A 20579-nucleotide genomic window follows, 5' to 3' on the forward strand; every position below is an offset into this window, starting at 1 on the left:
CTCAACTGGATCAAGAGCTCGAGGGACGTCATCATGCTGAACATGTGTTGAACACGGAGGTGCCGTACGTTCGGTACTTGGATCGGTTGGATCGTGAAGACATTCGACTACATCAACCGCGTTACTAAACGCTTCCGCTTTCGGTCTACGAGGGTACGTGGACACACTCTCCCCGCTCGTTGCTATGCTTCTCCCAGATAGATCTTGCGTGATCGTAAGAATTTTTTTTGAAATACTACGTTCCCCGACACTATGGAGGATCAAGGGCGACGCCTAGCTCGACGTGTGATGATTTTTTATTTGTTGAACTATATAATTTGTATTGAACTATTTGTTGTTGCACTATTTTGTTGAACTATTTGATTTTCCATGATGAACTATGTGATAAAAATATTTATGTTGAGAATTCAACGCCGGGCCACGACGAACTATGCCGAATATGGGCCAATTCTTGCCCATATGGGGCCTTTATTCGCCAAAAGTGGGCCGAAAACTGGGCCAATATAGATGCCTGGGTCGACCTGGGGGCAACGGCTGAATGTCCAACCGCCCCCAGCACCGATTGTACCGCCGGCTCGCCCCCAGGCGGTGATTTTTATGCCTCATGAGGGGGCCAACTGCTGAAGATGCTCTTAAAGGCCCAATACCTTCCCAGTAGAGAGAAGCAGAGGGCGCGAGGGCCGGAGCACGCTGCCAAGAGATCAGGCACGAGTGCCGCCAAGGCAAGGCCACCAAGCCGGAGCACCGCGATATCTGCGCGGGACAATGCCTCAACACGAGGGAGCATGCCCTGTCGCTGCCAGCCGTCAGCGGCATTTGCCCGGCGAGGTGTGCCGGCAGAGTCGAGGGGAGGAGGGGGTGGCGGCGGCAGTTGCTTGAGGTTCCTGCCCGAGCCACCTCCCTGAGAGACGGTGCGGTTTCATGTGTGCCTCAGGGCATGTACAATGGTTATATCTTAGCTTTATTATTGCTGAGGTGGAGGAGAGAGAAATGAAAAAAGAGTTTTGCCGTATCTTAATCAAGAGATGATCTCTTAACACAGTTTGTCTCACCATAAATTTAGGAACAGAGATAAGACTAAGATATAACCTATTGTACGTCATGTTTTATTGCCATATCTTAATTGCATAGTGGGTGTAAGATAAGACTGTCTTATCAACCATTGTACATGTCCTCAGTGACTGCCAGTGTGTGCCCTCATTGTCTGTGCAATCCTCCATTTCTCTGAGTCACGTGAGAAGTGCGAAGAAGCTCTTTTTGAGAAATCGTTTAACTTGTCTTTCATTTTTCCTTTTAGCCGATTTTTCCAGATTAGTTGGTAGTGTGACACTGCTGGAAGAAACTGATCGAGTAGTACTCTCATATTTCATCAAAGGAAAACCCATGCAGGGCTTTAGGCCGTGTTGCATGCATGTGACTTGTGATGCATGGGGGGCATGAGGCGTCGCTGGAAGATCTGCATCCGTCCCTTCCTAGACAGCAACATGTTCTGCAGCTGGCCTTTACCGCAGCAGGTGTGCCCATAAAGGCCCGTACAACGCAACAAACTCCATAAATTCAGTGCAGCAGCTCCCACCAAATTTTACCAGCCGATCAAACTTGATGCCTTCCTCTGTACGTTGGTTCCTCATTGAAACCGTACCCCCACCCGCCTGCCTTCGGACAAGAAAAGAGAAATAATAGTAGTGTGACAGTGATGAAACGAGCCACCTACTCTTTCCTTGCTACTGGAGTATTTGACAACTTTGATCAGTGATCAGTGCAAACACGGGAAAACAGATGAACTTCTATACTACTACCTGTTCATTACACTCTAACTCTATATTTCTCTCGCGTGTCTGCATACAAACTTCATCATTTACAGTGTCCATTTGCTCATCTTCTCTACATGCCGCTGTGGCCAACGGCTGGTCCTCATTCTTCCCTCCGACCTCCTTGATCCTCGCCGCTGCCAACAGGGCCTGCAATACGTAGCACACGATTCTTGTTGTTTCAGTAACAGGTCATACTAGCAAGTTACATGGGTACATTTAATTCTGCATTTTTTATGCCAAGTTACTATACTACTATGTGGTGTGTAATTATATTAGGTGACTAAGGTTGACAACTGAGGATGAGCAAAATGTACCTGTTTCTCCCACTCTGTTCTCGTAATAATGACAAGAACTATAGCCATCTGTAGCAAGGTGCCTGTTAGCATGCCCGTCCATACCCCCTGCATCCATCATCAGATGAGCAACACATAATTTCTTCAACTTGATCTCGGCGATCCGAACGAAACTATTTTCTGACTGAGTAGCTTACCAGTGCGCCAAGTTTGAGCTTGAATCCAAGAAGGACACCAACCGGAATGCCTACCAAGTAGTAGCAACCGATGTTCACGAATGCCACCTGCAACTGCCACCCTGCCCCTACAGCCACACCTGCAAATTCACAAACCGTCGAGATGAAGTTGATAACCATGTTAAATTGTTGATTAAAGCCATAGACCTTCTGGGTGTTCTACTACCTGAGAGCACTGGCCCAATGCTGCTGAAAAAGACGGTGACGGCGAGCAGGTACCCCAACCTCGCCGCTCCGTCGACCACCTCCTCGTCGTCGCTGAAGAGCCTCGGCAAACCTCTTCTCCAGATGAAGAAGACGGCCATGAAGGCGGCCCCAATGAGCGCGGATGTCATGGCCGCCATGGCCACGGAGAACTTGGCCTCCTTGGGTCTGCTCGCTCCGAGCTCGTTGGACACCCTGACGCTGACTGCTTCGCTGAAGCCCAGCGCCACCATCATGGTCCAGAACTCGTAGTTGATGCTGTCAAATTAATTCTCCATGTTAATATGGTGCTTGTAATTAGAGAATATGTAGAGTGGCGTACAAAAAGTAAACAAGAAGGAACACTCACCAGACTGACATGATATCAAGCTGGAGCTGGCCATTCTTGAGCAGACCCACAAGAATGAGCAATGCGGCGTAGTACCAAAACTCCAAGCTTTTTTCCCAAATTAAGTTACAAAACCTATGAAAACTCAAGTAAAAGTATGGATCTGCTCAACTGGAAAATTAAATTTTATACCAACCAGATCATGGCGGCAGACACGAGGGAGATCTTGACGAAGGCGGCGAGGTTCCTGAACGCGAGAACGGAGAACCCCTTCCACGCGTCGGGGAACCGGCCGCTGACCAGGTAGGCGAACTGCGCGGCGTCGATGAGCCAGTAGGAGACGTTCCCGGCGACGGCCGCGCCGCGGAGGCCGTACCCGAGCCGGTTGACGGCGACGTAGGTGAGCGCGACGTGGACGGCGAGCGCGGCGCCGGTGATGGCCGTCAGGGCCCACACCCTGCTCTGGGTCTGGAAGAACTTCTGCAGCGGGAAGTTGGCGGCGTGCGCGAGCAGCCGCGGGATCGCCCACCGCGCGTACGGCCCGGCGGCCTCCGCCACGGCGGCCGGCTGGCGGAGGAGGGAGCCCAGAATCGGCGTGGCGAAGGCGTACGCCGGCGTGAGCGCCACCGCGGCGGCGCCGCAGACGATCCACGACTGCTGCACATACACGCCCAGAAGGTCCAGCTGCCCGGCGCCCACCGCCTGCCCGCACAGCGTGTCCAGCGCGCAGCCCATGCCGAACTGCGCTGCCGCACCGCACGCACGATTGATTATTAGTAAGATTTCTCGCACAGAGATTGATTGGATCTCTTGGCCTGCGGTGTGCCGCGATCTACCTACCAGGACTCCGTAGGCGAAGCCCTCCAGGATGCTCTCCACGACGGTGACCGCGGCGAGCTCCACGACGCCGATGTGCCCCACGAAGCTGGCCGTGACGAAGCCGATGGAGAACTGGAACACCTCGGTGAGGACCGCCGGGAAGGCCAGACGCCATAGCAGCTTCGACTCCTCCCAGCTCTTCGTCGCCAGCGCCCTCATCACTACCAACCACTCTCTCTCCGAGAGGGGAACAGAAGATGACGTGTTAATATCACAAGCTCAGTACCAAGGGCATCGTCAACGCTGACTCGTAAATTTACACCCCCATCCGTCCGCGGAAGAGGCCACTCCACATACAATTCGAAGATGATTTCAACTAACCGGACGAAATTCATATAAATCGGTTGATTTTCATATAAACTAAAGCACATTCATTACAATTCGGACATATTTTAATTAAACCCGGCTCTAAACCTAATCTAAATGATCGCCATCATCCGTCCGGGTGTGAGCACCACGAAATGAAGCTTCAACTCCGCCTTCACATTCTCCAGCTCCGCCTCGGCAGTCTCCAGCTCTGCCTCCGCAGCCTCCATCTCCGCATCCATGAGCCTCGGGAAGTGAAGCTTACCGCCTTCACGTCGCCGCCAAGCGGCTAATCGGCCGACGATGTTAAGCCCACCAAGTTTGGCTTCAACGGGAGAAGAGGAGCGGTTGCCTTCTTGGGACCCGAGCGCAGGCGACCTTCCATGCTCTATTCTTCCTCGTCGCCGGCGGTGCTTGCGAACGTGCCGACTTCGTGGTCGTGACAGCGGGGCGCGATCGAGGCGGAGTTGGCGATGTCCTCATCCTCATCGCTCTTGCCAAACACCTCATCCGCCACCTCACCCATCTCCTTGTAGCGGCCTGTAAATCTAACTGATACTAGATGTACCGCCAACAGTCGCAACGGATTTCGTGGGCAGTGCGGTAGGAGTCGACCAGCGCCTCCTGCTCGGCCACGTCCACGTCCGACACTATGGTTGTGTCGGAGGTGAGTTGCGCCTCCGCGCGCTGGTGCTCGTCGAGGACGCCAAGGTTGTAGGCCTGATCGGCCTGCGCCTGCCAAAACTTGGCCTCCCGCTCCTTTCGCGGCATATCCGTGTAGTGGGCACAGGCCTCGCCCATGGTGATGCCGACATGCACCGACAAGTATGGTGGCGCCAGCTTGTCCTCGGCCGCGTCCTCCATTGGGACGTGCGCAGCGCCGGCCACCGTCTGCCTGCCGGCTGCAATGGCGGTGATCTTCTTTTTTTGCTGGGATGAGAGGCTGCCCCAGACGGCTTTGGAACTCTAGGAGGCCATGGTGTGCGTGGTGCAGAGAGGAGGAAGAAAGCGGAGGATGATGCATGCGGGGGATGGCAAGGCAACCCACAACGTGAAAAATGATGAGCGGCAGAGGGATGGACGGGTGGCGCCTGCTAGCCGTTCTTCGTCAACTGCACGTGTGTTTAATGTAGGTAGGCGGACGGACGGGCTGTTATTTGAACACGGGGCAGCCACATGCACTCGGAAGCGGCGAGGGCGACACCCTCACCAGCAGGTCGTTTCAATGTCAAAGCGCGATGAGAGGGCACGTCGCTCTAAGCCGGCATGAATACAGCACTGGTACTCTGGAGCGGCGCTAACCGGCTTCGGGCGGAAAAGCATGCGGGTGCGGGACGGCTTTTTGGTGGGCAGGGTAGTCAGGAGTGAACGTGGCAGCGTGTTTGCCTTCGGTTTGCAGGAAAAAGCACATCCAGACCGCCCTGCAGGGTGATACAGACCTGCGTTGGATGACAAAATATGTCCGGACCGAGCGGTCCAGACGGTTGCGGGTAGTTTCAGGATTCGCATTGGAGATGCCCTAAGCTAGTTCATAAGTACTCCCTCTGGCTGAAATTATTTGTCGCTCAAACGGATGTGCTAGATATATCCGTTTGAGCGACAAGTAATTTCGGATGAACAAAGTATGTTATAAATGTGTTTATCAATATTTGAATGATTGTTTTGAACAAGTAGAAGGTGGAAAGTAAATACTGTTTATGTGAAGAAACACGTCACCTATCAAATTTAAATAGTGTTTGTGTATTTAAGAAAACTTCACGAATTTCACTGTTAACTTTTTACAAAATTTAAATGAATTTGAAAAATGTTCGCAGAATTGAAAAATGTTCACGGATTTGAGAAAAAATTAGTGGATTTGAAAAAAGTTCACAAAATGTGGAAAAAGAATAAAAACATTTAAAAAAATCACAAAATTGAAAAATGTATATGAATTTGATGAAATTTCATGAATCTCAAAAAAGTTTTAAAATTTCAAAAAGGTTCACAATTGTTTTTAAGAAGATCATGAATTTGAGAAAAGTTCACAAAACTGAGAAATATACACGAATTTGAGGAAAGTTGATGAATTGGAAATTTTATAAAAGTTCATGCATTTTTAAACATAAAAATGGAAAATGGAAGAAGGGAAAAGAAAAATAAATAGAGAAAAAATAAAATGAAAAGGAAAACAAGAAACAGAACAAAAACCGAGTGAAAACACCAAGCAACACAAAACCAAGAAAAAAAACAACCGGAAGAGAATGGCGCACTAGATGGACCAGCCCATTTAATTCCAACGATCGGCTGCTGTGGGCGCCATGTAGGAAAGGTCAGTACATGATGCCATAAGCGACGAATAGGGATTCGCAACGCTCGGAGGAAGCTACAGTTGATTTTTTTTTCTCAGTTTTTTTTACCTTCCTTTTATCTTTTTAGCTTTTTTTCTCGTGTACAGAATGCATCGGGGTACAGGTTGTACTGCACACGAAGTGCAAGTTGCTTGGAATACTTCATTTTCTATCCAGTGAATCAGTGCACCTTTTGTGGTGTGCATCATCACCCCACCAAAATTGTGACATCACATCTTAGATACCTCTGCAAATTTTTATACAAGTTTTAAAAACGGAGATTGCATAGGTTGGTATTGTTTGTGCTACGGACTTTTATGAAAACTTCCTTGCCTACTGAAGATAGGCATCTTTCTTTTCAACTATTTAACCTCTGGATTAAATGGTCCACAGAATATCAACATCACTTTTTATCGAATCCAAGAAGATTGCCACGTCTTGACTTTCTTCCCTACCCAATCCACTTCGGACAGTTTCTTTTTACAGATAGGGAAGCCAAAGGTAAGAAAATCAAGGCACTCACTTTGAAGTTCAGCTTGCGAGCTACGTTGAGTTGCTCGTCATATAAGCTTGTAAAAGTCAATCGTAGAACATACAACAGAATCATGACTGAACGCAATGATGTGTGCATCTCAAGGAATGGATCATCTGGTAAGAAAGATCCCCAAATAGATAGATTAATCACTTGGGGTCGGATTTAACCGTAGCATATAGTCCGTATGGCCCTACAGATTAATCGGCCGTGTCGATCCATGATTATGATTATATATATGCTGCCGCCGGTCCAACCAGATCAGAGTCAGTCGTCCATCCGTTTTCAGACTTCTTATCATGACCAAGTCGACTAAGAAAAAATAAGACACTTAATCAAGTTGACACGTAACAGTATGACATCAATTAATCTTTTTTTTTTGCGAGGGATCAATTAATTGTTAGTTAACCACACGGTATATGTGGTGAGCAACTTCTGAATGAAAATTATGCGATGATGGTATATATTCTTTTTTCTTTTTTCTTTTTGCAAGGTAACTTGCATGTCCTTCACATTCGTCTATCGCTATATAAACAACGCAACGTCCTTTACCATTTCCACAAGCTGCCATAGAACAAGCCGGCAACAAAGATCAACCCACCCTGCATCTCCAACCGATTGAAGGTAATTGCAGCTCGTTCTATCTCTATGCACTCTTTCTCCCAAATATCAATATCTGATATCTGATCGTCAAGCCTTTTTGTGGTTACTTATATTCTTTTTTGACAAGAGATCAATTCCCTGTTTTTTTTCTTTGCGGAAACCATCGTGGCATTAAGTTAAAATTTGCGGGCATGTTTTTCTTTTTTTTGTCAACCTGAAACATGTTGTCTGTGTTCTTGAACATATCGTCCGCAAATCTAAAATTCTGCAGGCATAGTTTATTTTCTTGTCAATATCTTTGCAGAAAGAAAAGAACTTATAATACAGTATGTTTCTACCTGTGTTCTTGATTGTATTATCTAGTTTTGGAATCGAAGGAGCTTCTTCTTCTTCCTCTTCTTTCCCCTTTCTCCTACCTCCCGTAGCGCGCTCGTCAGTACAACGCTGGCCCTGCTCCTCTTTCGCTTGGTACCTCCGCGCGCAGCGTCCTATGGCCGTACTCCGCAGCACCTGCCCGCCACCGCCTGGCCGCCCCCTGCAACCCCACTCCGCCGCCACCCACGCAACGCCAGCCCGCCGCGGATGTTGCCGGTGTGCTTCTGCACTGCGTCCTCGCCGGACAGCCTCCCGTCCGAGCCCAAGCTAGCCGGCGCGACGGGTCTCCGTTGGGCGGGCACGGCGCGGGTAGGTGCGGCAGGAACACCGGACTGATCCAAGGGTTCGCGTTGCATATCCGCGGCGCGATGCAGCCACGCAGCGCGCCGCCCCGCGGCCACAGCGAGGCGCCTTCAGGATTCTGAATCCTTCACGACGCAAGCCAGGTTCTAGATCTGCACCTTTGACTTCGTTACACCTCACTGTATATGCATTCAAAATTGATTAAAAAAAAGGAACTTTTTATACCACTGTCTCTCAACAATATATGTTCAGATCCCTCAATTTTTTTAATATATGTTCTGATTTATCTGTGCACAAGGTCGTTCATGAATGTTACATACAGGTATATAGCTTTAACCTCCGTATCCGTATTGCGTTTTCTTCTTGGAAATTACCACCTTCGGAGCTTTTGTTGTATTTGGCTGCTGAACCTTTCTACACACACAAGCATCTACTGACTTGGTGTCTATATATAAAAAAGCTTTATATAGAAAGCTAACTGTAATTGTTATTACTTTTTTGTGAATTAAGTTTCCTAGTGGATCCCAGGATTATAATGTTCCCTTTTATCGGGTTAAAATGTTGCCATTTTCAACACGTCAGTAAGCATTGTGTAAGTATGTGAAAGCTTAATGTGCGGCTGCGCTGTATTTGGTGTTCTTTCTTTCAAAACAGAGATTTTTGGTGTTTCTGAAAATTAATCTCAACCTAAGGCCATTCAAATCGGACCTCCTTTTCGAATCTTTTTAACACCGATACGTTTTCAGATATTTCAACACCATCTTGCGTCGAATCATATTAGCTAGCAGCATGGCCTGTAAGACTTGCATATAAATGATTGGTCATGTTTTAAATTTGTAAATTAGATTTATTGGCTCGAAGGCTCGCGTTGAGCAACACACAACTTCCAAATTGTCTCCATCCGTAATATAAACAATGCTACTCCCTCTGGCGCTTCCACACAAGTTACAGTAAGAGCAAGACCAGAGGAGACTTTACCAATCCATCTCTGATCTGTTCCGTTGATTGAAGTTAATTTCGCTAACTTTTTGTAGTTTGTTCCGTGTGCCGAGATCACTCCCTCCTACTCCCTCCATCTCCATCTCGTAATATAAGATGTTATTACAACCAATATATGAGTACATTGGTTGTTATAACATCTTATATTATAGGACAGAGGGAGTAGTATATACCATGCAGAGAATTTATGGGCTTTCTACTCTTTATTTTTCTCTCCTAGTAATGTTGTGCTTGAGTGTAATTCTAGCTCTTTGTCGTTAAAAAATGTCTTCGTGTTCTTTTCTCGGAAATGGGGAACCCTTTGCTTTTGTATATGGCATGCATGTTTGAATTAGCCAGGGATTCAGAAGATAACTGGAATCAGACTACATTTCAGATACATTATTGGTGAACGAACTTATTATCCTTTTTCTCTAATTACTAAATGAGATAATGACATGTCGTTCAGTTTCAAGCATTCATGGGATTGTGTGGTGATCATTATGATAATGAAAGAGTAATTTTCTTTATATGTTCCGTTCTGGCAGCAAAAACAACATCCTTCCTGCTGATGGCAGGAGTTTTGGATGCTTTGGCATCTTACGTCAGCAACATGCTCACTGAGATGGCAATAGAAGAAGTGGCCATGCTGATTGGGGTCTCTAGCGGGATTGATGACCTAAGCGTCAAGCTCAGGGACCTAAAAAATGTTCTTGCGGATGCCGATAAGAGGAATATCACAGACGAGAGTGTGCGGGAGTGGGTGGAGGAACTGAAGCGCGCCATGTATCACGCCACTGACATCCTCGACCTGTGCCAGCTCAGAGTCATGGAGCAAGGTCCATCCAAGGACATGGGGTGCCTTAATCCACTCTTCTGCATGCGAAACCCCCTCCATGCCCATGAGATCGGGAGCCGCATCAAGGCGCTCAACCAAAAGCTAGATGAAATCTCCAAGAGGGGCGGTAGTTTCAATTTTATCAAGCTGGAAGCCTACCAAAACCAAAAGACAACCAACCCTCCTGCTGTCAACCGCAAGACAAATCCATTGCTGGAGCGATCGAGTGTGGTCGGGGAGAAGATTGAAGATGATACAAGGGCACTTGTTCATATGCTCCTGATGGAGTCAGGGGACAAGAGTGATAGCATCATGGTGTTTGCCATAGTTGGTGTTGGTGGAATTGGTAAGACTACCCTCAGCAAGAAGGTCTTTAATGATGAGGCCATCCAAGACAAGTTCACCACAAAGATATGGTTGAGTGTCACACAAGAGTTCAGCGAGGTTGAGCTGTTGCAGACGGCCATCACTTCCGCCAATGGAAACTTGCCAGGGCCAGGTGGTTGGTCTCAAGACAAAGCTTTGCTTGTGCCGGCTCTTGCGAATGCTATCAGAGACAAGAAGATATTTCTTGTGTTGGATGACATGTGGGGCATCAATGAATGGACCAACTTGCTCAAGGCTCCCTTTAGCCACAGCGCTCCTGGTAGCCGAGTCCTCATCACATCAAGACATGAAGCCATTGCTCGAGGCATGAAAGCTGTGCATCCTTACCACCATGTTGACAAATTAGAGCCTGAAGATGCTTGGTCATTGCTCAAGAAGCAGGTGAGTGTATGGCTACTAGCAACCTCTGCTCTGTCTCAAGTAAATAATCAATAGTATATTCATTTATTAGCACAGGTCATAGCCATATTTTCCAGCAGTCTTTGTGCTTCAGTACCTTAAGTGCATCCGCCGTTTATTGCGTCTCTATGTATATATGTTCATTGTTGTTTGATGAATGATGCTGCTAAGATTCGATTAGTATGTTTACCACGGCAAACTTGTTGCACTTTCAATGCATGTAAACCTTATTGTTCTTGTTAGCTCCACAACTAGCTAACTAGACTTCCCTAATTAATTATTCTAGAATTAATTACGCACATTACTTGCTGTTCAAGCGGCATGTTCACGGATTATTATTTTTGTTGAGAGTAACTAGCTCTGTTAGATAATCATTTTGATGTTTCATAACTGTAAGACAAGCAGAGAAAAGGGCACATCTGAGATGTCCCCGTGAGTGGAGCACCCAATCAGTTATTAATCAACGGATAGTTCCATGTTTTTGTTTGGTAACTTATGAGTACATCAGCTAGTCTAGTAGCCACTCCAGTGTGTTTGTGTGTGTGTTTCTTGTTAACTCTACATGCTTAAACTGCTTGCAGGTACTCACAACAGAGAAAACTGAACCTGCAGTTGATATGCTTAAGGATATAGGGTTGCAAATCATAGAAAAATGTGACGGGTTACCGCTTGCCATAAAAGTGATGGGAGGACTCCTATGCCAGAAGGACAAAGAACGACGTGATTGGGAAAAGGTTTTGCATGATTCTATATGGTCAGTAAGTCGTATGCCAGAAGAGCTAAACCATGCAATATATCTTAGGTACGAGGACTTGTCTCCATGTTTAAAACAATGTTTTCTGCATTTCTCCCTTAAGCCTAAAAGGATAAGTTTTACCCACGTACAGTTTGTGGGAATGTGGATTGGTGAAGGATTTGTTCATGGGGACTCTGATAAATTGGAAGAATTAGGAAATGAGTACCATAAGGAGCTAATATTGAGGAACCTTATAGAGCCGGATCCGTTATATTCCAGTCAAACTATTTGCCACATGCATGATGTTGTCCGATCATTTGCTCAATTTTTGACTAGAGATGAAGCACTAGTAGGTCATAGTGGAGAAATTCTTAATAGCAAACTTAGTCTGCCAAAGTTTCTTAGGTTTTCTGTAGAAACCAAAGGCGGGCAATCTGATGAATTTGAGTGGAGATGTTTACAAGAGCAAAAATCGCTAAGATCGATAACAATAATTGGGAATTTCAAGATTCAGTCTGGTGATTCGCTGATGAGCTTTTCAAGTCTTCGAACTCTACATATAGAGTCTGCAAATTTTGCTGCATTGACTGAATCTCTATATCAGCTCAAACACTTGAGGTATCTAACACTACAAAACTGCAATGATATAAACAGCCTGCCAGAGGACATTCACAAGATAAAATTCCTACAACACCTTGGTCTGGAAGGTTGTAGGAGTCTGGTGAAACTTCCTGACAGCATTGTCAAGTTAGAGGAACTGAGATTTCTTGACCTTGACGACACATGTGTAAATAGCATGCCTAGGGGTTTCTGTGCCTTGACAAATCTGAGGGAACTGTATGGGTTCCCAGCCTACGTGGATGGTGATTGGTGTAGTTTGGAAGAGTTGGGACCTCTTTCTCACCTCGTTCATCTTGGATTAAAGGGTTTGGAGAATGTAGCTGTTACCTCGTCTGCCTTGAAGGCCATGCTTGTTGCAAAAGTACATCTTACCTTAATGAAATTACACTGCACCAATACACTTGACAACAATAGAAGAGTACCCTCTGAGAAGGAACAAGGAATAATTGAGGAGGTGTTTGATGAACTCTATCCTCCGTCTTGCATCGAAAATATTAACATCCAAGGATATTTCGGTCACCAGCTCCCAAGATGGATGATGTCAACAGCAACATCGCCTCTCAAGAGCTTGAGGTTTCTAACAATGCATGAACTGGTTTGTTGCACCCAACTCCCTGATGGCTTGTGTCTGCTTCCATGTCTTGAGCTCCTAGCAGTTGACCGAGCGCCAGCTATCAAGCGTGTTGGGCCTGAATTTGTGCAGTCCCCGGATCACCGTCATCATCCTTCATCCCAGATGACAACTTCTTTTCCAAGACTGCATCAGATGAAACTAAATGCATTGGTGCAATGGGAGGACTGGGTGTGGGAGGAGGAAGTGCAAGCTATGCCCCTCTTGGATGAGCTTAGTATCGTAAGATGCAATTTGAGGTGTATCCCCCCGGCCTTGCATCCCATGCAAGGGCTTTGAAAAAAGTATATATGAGCAACATCGAGCGCCTCGACTCTGTTGAAAACTTTGGTTCCGTCACTGAGCTCAGGCTGTCTCACATGCCCGAGATGACTAGGATCACTAATCTTCCCAAATTGCAAAATCTTGAGATCAGCTTCTGCTCAAAGATCGAGTTACTTGAGCAGATGCCTGCACTCAGAAGACTTGCGCTGAATCTAGGGTACAGTGAGAAACAACTACCGTTATACCTACAGGCTGTGAAGCCAAGTCATTTTTTGTTGAACTGCAGCCGAAAGGTACTCACCTCCATGGCTTTGGGAAAATCTGGCTCGGAGTGGTTCAAGTTCAGCCACATCCAGCATGTTGAGGTTTATGCAAACGATGGAGGCAATGAGAAAAAATGGCACCTACTGTACACAAGAGAGCCCTACAAGATCGATACAAATGTTGTGCAGGTGATAGTTCTGTCACTCTTTCCAAACATAATAGCTACTCCTTTTGGTAATTCCATGCATCTGCATTTCATCAGTATATATATGCTAGAGCCTGAATGAACATATTTCATGTTGCTTTTTCTCTCTTAAATTGCAGGATTACTCAGATGAATAATAGGACGTACCATAAGGAGAGGAAGGACTATGGAAGGAAGAATGCAACATCATCCAAGGTTATATGTGATAGAAGCAGAAGGAAATGTATGTCTTCTGCTGCTACTAGTACTTCTACTACTAGCCTTATTTTCATACCCTTAAGTATTTCATAGGAGCACTGCTACATTTGCCGTGAATAGTGGTACTTCTTTTTCATCAAATTGAATTGAATTGACATCTGGATCTGTTGTTAAGGTACAAAATGTTATATATGTCATTACAAGCTTTTCAACTGAAAAGGAGATTTGGTAACTGTCATTATATGTGTTATAATTCAGAACACATATTCAGGCATGAAACTAAACTTCCTATGAAGGGGGTTTATAACTGTTTTGATCAAATGCATGCAGGTGAATCGACGGCAGCCTCCCCCTCTTCCTGAAGCCAGGAGCTGGCGGCGCATACATATCAAGTGGGCGCATCCATGGAAACGACGATACAGTATGAAAGCGAGATGGAGAAAATGATACTGAACTTTATTTTTTGCGAGAAGGTGTAGGCCATGTATTAAAATTATCCAACCCTTGCAAGGCCATCCTTAGAAAACAGAGTACTGTACATTTGTTCCATATATGAGCCCCTGGTCTGTTCCTTTATTCTTATTGCCTGGTTGGACAGACTCAGTTTGATGAGCAGGTGAGGAAGATAATAGTATACATATTACATATATGGTGGCTTTTACTGTTCTGAAATGGAACTTGATAGGCCAAGCAGCTGTATACAGTTTGTGAGCGTAGTGTCATACATATTCAGAGAGGGTGACTGAAGATCAGATGGCACGATGGTCTCTGGAGACAATGGAATTCTTCGCGTAGCGGGGCGTGTCGCCATATCCCAACTTGCTCTCTGGATTCTGGAAGGAAATCAAATGAAGTTGGTCTCTGGATTATTATTTGGAAGGAAACAGGAAACTAGTAATTCAGGTTAGTTGGTGGTTCTGAAACTGCAACTGAATACGCTGTGCTCTGCTTCAGTTCAGTTCAGCAAGATGTTGTTAGTCGACCCGTGTGGATCGAATTGTCATACCTATCCGAGCCAATCTGAGGCGAGTCTGTCACTTACGGATCTGTTTGGAGCAGCCATTTCTTCCGTTTCCGCTCACTCAAAATCTCCTCCGCAACTGATACGTTGTCGTTACCTCAAAAAAAAAAAAACTGATATGTTGCCGAAACTTTCCTGTCGGTTTTGGGAAGCTTCCGGGCTGGTCTTCTTCTTCTTGTTTGCTATTGTTTTTACTGTATTTTTTCTTATCGGTTTTATTTTTAAGTTCTTTCTTATTTTTCTTCTTCTCTTTTTTCCTCAAAAAAACATAGTTTCAAAAATTGTTCCTATTTTTAAAAAGTGTTCATACTTTTAAAATTATTTGTGTTTTTCAGAAAATGTTTGGAATTTCAAATTTTGTTTACAATTTCAGGAAATGTTCACGAATTTCAAGAAGTGTTCAAATTTTTCAAAAATTGTTTGGGATGCTGAAATTTGTTCATGATTTTCGAAAACTAGTTGACCATATATTACAAAAAGTTCATTGTATATAAATATATTGTTCACTGCATATTAAATAATTTGACAGTGTGTATTTTGTAAAAATATTCACCTTATTTTTTTTAAAAAAAATCAGTGTGTAATTGAAAAAATTTCACCGTATATTAAAAAAATCATTGTATACAAATAAAATTTTCACTGCATATTAAATAATTTGACAGTGTGTATTTTGTAAAAATGTTCACCTTATTTAAAAAAATCAGTGTGTAATTTAAATTTTTCATTGTATATTAAAAAAAGTTCATTGTATATAAATAAAATGCTCACCATATGCATGTTAAATAATTGTTTACTGTGTAATTTAGAAAGAAAATCACCTTATTTAAAAAAATGTTCAGTGTGTAATTGGAATTTTTACACCGTATAAGGTAAAAAAAGTTGATTGTATACAAATAAAATGTTCATCATATATTAAATAATTGTTCAACATGATTTTTAAAACTGTTTACCTTATTTTAAAAATATTCAGTGTAATTTTAAAATTGATCAGCGTATATTTGCAAAAATCATTGTATATAAATAAAATGTTCATCGTATATAAATAATTGTTCAGTCTGTATTTTTGTAAAAAATGTTCACCATATTTGAAAAAGTGTCCTTTTTAAAATATTCAAGTTTTAAAAATTGTTCACAAAATGGATTTTGCAAATATTTTTCTCAAATTAAACAAAATATTCATCTTTTTGCAAAATTAAAAAGTAAATTGGCAGGGAAAAGTGAAATGAGAAAAATGAAACCAAAAAAGACGTGCGCCATCTGGCTTGGCTAGGCCCATCTAGGGTGAGAGTAGCGAGTGGACCACCGGAGACTCGGGCGACGCACGCGCATCAACAGTGCCCTTCTCCCCCATATCCGTGAGTCATGAGTGCTCATATTTGCAAAATCACTACTTGAGGGTATCCCTTGCAAAGGTTAGCACAAACTATTCTGGTTGCAAGAAGTGACGTAATGCATGTGCGCCAAGCTTAGCCTCCCACGGGGTTGAAGCACAATTGTTATCTCCACGTGGAGCACACTACATGTTGTTGACGGATGAAAAAGAGAAGCAACACTTAAAAAGAAACAAAACGGGCATGCTCTCGACATGGGACATGTGTCGAGGGAGTTCTTCCTAGTTATGCACATTAGTGCTCTCTTAGAAAACCCACCAGAGCACCACTCAAAAAGGGGAGCAACTAATGAGCAGGTACCCCTTTGGGGGAGAATGTATCTGGTGAAACGAGCGAACTGGTGCGCCGAGTGCACCAGCGACATATGGGCCATTGGATGCAAAAGACAGGGACAGGATCGGTTAGAAGATGGGCCTGCTGGTACATTTTCAAAACAGTCCTTGCAGCATAGGTAAATCAAGCAAATTGACCTCCGCCCGCACTCAAGGTCGTCTCCCTCCCCTTCCATCTCCTGTACCAGCACAGCCGCCGCCGCGAGCTAGGGTTATGGCCCAGCGAGCTCAAGAACCAATCTCCCTCCCTTGAGACAAATTTGTGCGAGTTGCCTCCCTCTCTCCCTCCCCCCTCTCTCTCTGACATCAAGCGCTCAAGCGTGAGCGCCCCAAATCACACGGTCCGTCGGCGGCTCGCCGCGATTGTGGCTACCTAGCGACGCGGCGCTGCAGCTCCGGGGATATCAACGCCACGGTTGATCAGGAGCCAGACATCGTCTTTTTATTGCTAAAGGATCCACGGTATGAGCACCAAATGTTGTTCTTCTGTTATGCACATGCTGTCTATTTTTTCAATCCTCAAGCTTCACCGATTTGTTTGAATCTAGTGGCATTTGGGAAACTGAATATTATGAGCACTAAATTGATGTCTGACGTGTAGTTATAGTGGGGAAAAAATGCCACTAATTAAACCCGACAGTGGAAAAATAGATGAAGGGACCCGTTCTGGTTTGTGTATAATTTTCATGTACGCTTGCTAATTTTATAAAAAGGTTTGTGGATGAAGAGACTTGATATGTGATCAAACTATTACCTAGGAGCCTTCATACATGGCAAGATTGTATTAATTACTAGTTGCTCATGTGATGTTCTAGACATGTATTTCACGAAATCGACGAGGGGATCTGTTCTGAAGCGACTAAAGATGTTCTTGGTATCCATTTAAATTTTTTCATGTTAAATGGAAAGGCCTTAACAATGTTTGATTGAACCTTCTCTGGCATTACTACTTAAAAGTGCTCCCCAATTTGTCTTTCCGCAATCACATTGTTGCTTTTCTCTGACTTAAAATATTGATAAGTGCTGTTTTCTTGTAGGTTACTCCAGTTCTGTACTTTTGGACATGTATGTGATGTTTTGTCATTTTTTTGCATGAAAACAGGTAACCATGGAGTCAATGGCAAGTGCTGCTCTAAGTATTGGGTCAACTACGGCAGTGGGAGTTGAAGATGATGCCAGCAGCTCTGCCGTGGTAATTAACGTGTTGCATTGGTTATGTATGGCACACTATTTTGTGACTTGATTGATTTTTTACCTCAAATTGGTAGGGCATGATCCGGTTGGTGGGAAATGATGAAAATACCTACAACACGCCAAAAAGAACTACCAGTCTTCCGTTTTGTGTAAGTGTTTTTTTCACGTCGATTGCACGAGCTTTAGTTCATGAACTAAACCGCTATTATATTGCATTTTAAGGGGGTCAACATATGAGCCTGAGTGTGATGATAACTTAAAGCCCGTAATTGGCATGAAGTTTGACACCTGGGAAGAGGGCATGGCACTATACAAAATGTATGCTCATGAGGTTGGGTTCTCGGTCCGCACATGGACAACACACAAAGATGATCAGGGTGTACCAGTGTGGAAGAGGTTTGTTTGTGCAAGGGAAGGTTGGCGAAAGGTGGCCACAGATGAGGAAAGGATAAAGCCTAAACGGAACTTCAAGTTAAGCAGGTGTGGTTGTGAGGCTATGATCGGATTCAAGAGGCAAGATGACGGCAAATACGAGGTTGCCCGATTTGTCCAATCGCACACGCACCAACTTATTTCGCCAAGTAAGAGACATCTCATTAAGTCAAAGAGAGAAGTAGTGAGTTGAGGACAAAATTACTTACATGTCATAAGGCATTGGTTGGCACATCTGCAGCATATCGCTTGCTTAGTGTAGAGAAGGGGGGCCAAGCAAATGTAGGTTGCACAAAGCGTGATTTACAAAACTGCCACCGTGATTTTAAAAGAGCAATTAAGGGAGCAGATGGACAGATAATAGTAGATATCATGAAGAATAAGCAAGCTGCCAATCCAGCCTTCTACTTTGATTAGCAACTCGATGAGAATGATAAACTTACAAATATTTTCTGGGCCGATAGTATATGCAGAAAAAACTACTCATTGTTTGGTGAAGTGGTGTCTTTCGACTCCACATACCGCTTTAATAGGTATGGCTTGGTGTGACTCCACATACCGCTTTAATAGGTATGACTTGGTGTTTGCCCCTTTCACCGGAGTTAACAACCACAAATCTTGTGTTACATTTGGTGCTGCTTTTTTATGGAATGAGAAGCAAGAATCTTATATATGGTTGTTCAAGACTTTCTTGAAAGCAATGTGTGGGGTTGCACCTAAGCTAATCATTACCGATGAAGATCAAAGCATGAGAATAGGGATAGAACATGTTTTCCCGAACACTATACATAGACTTTGCATGTGGCACATCCTCATGAAGCTTACGGAAAAAGTTGGTGCGACCCTAAAAAATAGTCCAGATTTCCATGAACAGTTTATGTCATGTGTTTGGGGATCAGAGACACCAAACGAGTTCGAGTCAAAATGGTGTTCAATAATTAATGATTTCGGGCTAGATGATAATACATGGTTGCAGGAGAAGTATGAGTTACGACGATCATGGATTCCGGCATATTTTACTGATTTCCACCTTGGCGGAATCTTGCGTACCACATCAAGATCTGAGAGTGAGAATGCATTCTTCAGACACTTTACTAACCGGAACCTTGCCTTGATTGAATTTTGGGTCAGATTTGAAACAGCTTTAGAGGAACAACGGCAAAAAGAATTACAAGAAGATAATGTCAGCCTTCATACACTGCCTATACTCAAGACTTGTTGGAGTATCGAGAGTCATGGTAGAGAAGTGTATACTCATGAGGTTTTTGCTGAATTTCAGAGTCAGGTGCTAGCAGCGAGGGATTATTGTCATGTCAAAACAATCACGCAGATTGGTGAGCTCCGCACCATCAGCATTAGCAGCAACAGTGGCAAGGTTAGACAAGTTAGTTTCAACACTAGCACTAAGGAAACACACTATTCTTGTAGGATGTTTGAATCCTTGGGTATCATTTGCCGTCACATCATTGTTGTCCTAAAGAATGAGGGCTGTAATGAAATTCCTAGTCAATATGTGCTACATAGGTGGACTAAAATGGCTGCGCGACACCTTGCCTATGATGCCAACGGCCATGAGCTACAAGGGTCATCTACATGTCTTCCACCTGTCATAAAGAAGTTGTACGCGGAAACATGTTCAAATTTCAGCCTGGCACTTCATGTCGCAAAACATAGTGAGGAGAAGATGAGATATCTTCACAAGGCTATTGGTGATGCCTACACACAATTGGGGCAGGAGGGAACAGTTAGTGAGCAAAGTAAAGTTCAAGAATTTGAATCCTTCGTTGGAACATCATTCCCAACTGTGATCAACATTCACCCACCAGATGTAGCAAAAACAAAAGGGAGTGGTAAGAGATTGAAAAGGGGCTCGGAGCAGACCGTGACCCAAAAGAAAAAGAGGTAAAGTGACGAACCATGAAAATTTTGTTCATGCCCTTTCTGAAGTTGTACTAACATGGTTTTGTTACTCTTTACAGGGCCAAAGAGCATCACAAAAATAAGTAGTTGTGGTGGTCTCACTGATGCGATGTTGGAATAATTATTTTTAGTCATTTTGTGTAGACTTGGTATAGTGGAAATCAATCCATTCAAGTCTGTGCTTCTCTGTCATTTATGCACTTTGATTGTTCCAGTGCAAAATGGCCGTATGTAAGAAGTGAATTTGCCATGCCAAATATATGCAACAAGTTATGTAATTCTATTATGGTACCCGTTACCATGATCTGTGTATAAGTGTACAATTTATGTTTGGTGATGCGATGCAAAAATGGAGATGCAATTTGCAAAAGTTGACCGAGATTACCTGTTTTGGCATGGAACGCCTACTTTTTGCCATAATTATACAAGATATGGTCGATAATACCATGTCTTATTTTCAGGAATATTTCTGGATGGCGGTTCTACAACAATGAATTGATCAAAACTCTGACACCAGCCCTAAAGTTTGAGAAATCTCAAAATGTGCAATGCAGTACAATATGTAACA

The 20579-nt window shown here is 44.1% G+C and overlaps 2 protein-coding genes and 1 pseudogene across 5 annotated transcripts; 2 read left to right on the forward strand and 1 right to left on the reverse strand.

The window, feature by feature from the left end:
* Nucleotides 1-1673: 1673 nt before the first annotated feature.
* On the reverse strand, nucleotides 1674-3949 carry LOC125547712 (protein DETOXIFICATION 32-like). 2 transcript variants are annotated; one of them, XM_048711515.1, is made up of 7 exons: nucleotides 3716-3949; nucleotides 3072-3621; nucleotides 2897-2983; nucleotides 2510-2805; nucleotides 2305-2423; nucleotides 2129-2215; nucleotides 1674-1961 (listed from the first exon to the last, which is right to left on the reverse strand). In XM_048711515.1, the coding sequence occupies exons 1-7, from the start codon at nucleotides 3867-3869 to the stop codon at nucleotides 1788-1790; spliced, it is 1467 nt and encodes a 488-aa protein (XP_048567472.1). In that variant the 5' UTR covers nucleotides 3870-3949; the 3' UTR covers nucleotides 1674-1787. The 2 variants fall into 2 exon arrangements, with proteins under 2 accessions (XP_048567472.1, XP_048567471.1); XM_048711514.1 differs by having other exon boundaries at nucleotides 3072-3616; nucleotides 3716-3948.
* A 3504-nt stretch (nucleotides 3950-7453) lies between these two features.
* Nucleotides 7454-14420, forward strand: LOC125542442 (annotated as a pseudogene).
* A 2174-nt stretch (nucleotides 14421-16594) lies between these two features.
* LOC125542443 (protein FAR1-RELATED SEQUENCE 5-like) lies at nucleotides 16595-20315 on the forward strand. 3 transcript variants are annotated; one of them, XM_048705489.1, is made up of 6 exons: nucleotides 16595-16927; nucleotides 17568-17657; nucleotides 17734-17808; nucleotides 17883-18240; nucleotides 19371-19993; nucleotides 20071-20315. In XM_048705489.1, exons 2-5 carry the CDS (start codon nucleotides 17574-17576, stop codon nucleotides 19427-19429), a joined length of 576 nt encoding a protein of 191 aa, XP_048561446.1. In that variant the 5' UTR covers nucleotides 16595-16927; nucleotides 17568-17573; the 3' UTR covers nucleotides 19430-19993; nucleotides 20071-20315. The 3 variants fall into 3 exon arrangements, with proteins under 3 accessions (XP_048561446.1, XP_048561445.1, XP_048561444.1); XM_048705488.1 differs by having other exon boundaries at nucleotides 16599-16927; nucleotides 17882-18624; nucleotides 18662-19993; XM_048705487.1 differs by having other exon boundaries at nucleotides 16599-16927; nucleotides 17882-19993.
* The last annotated feature ends 264 nt before the right edge of the window (nucleotides 20316-20579 follow it).

Source organism: Triticum urartu, chromosome 3, assembly GCF_003073215.2.
Source record: "Triticum urartu cultivar G1812 chromosome 3, Tu2.1, whole genome shotgun sequence".
In the NCBI taxonomy this organism is placed as follows: domain Eukaryota; kingdom Viridiplantae; phylum Streptophyta; class Magnoliopsida; order Poales; family Poaceae; genus Triticum; species Triticum urartu.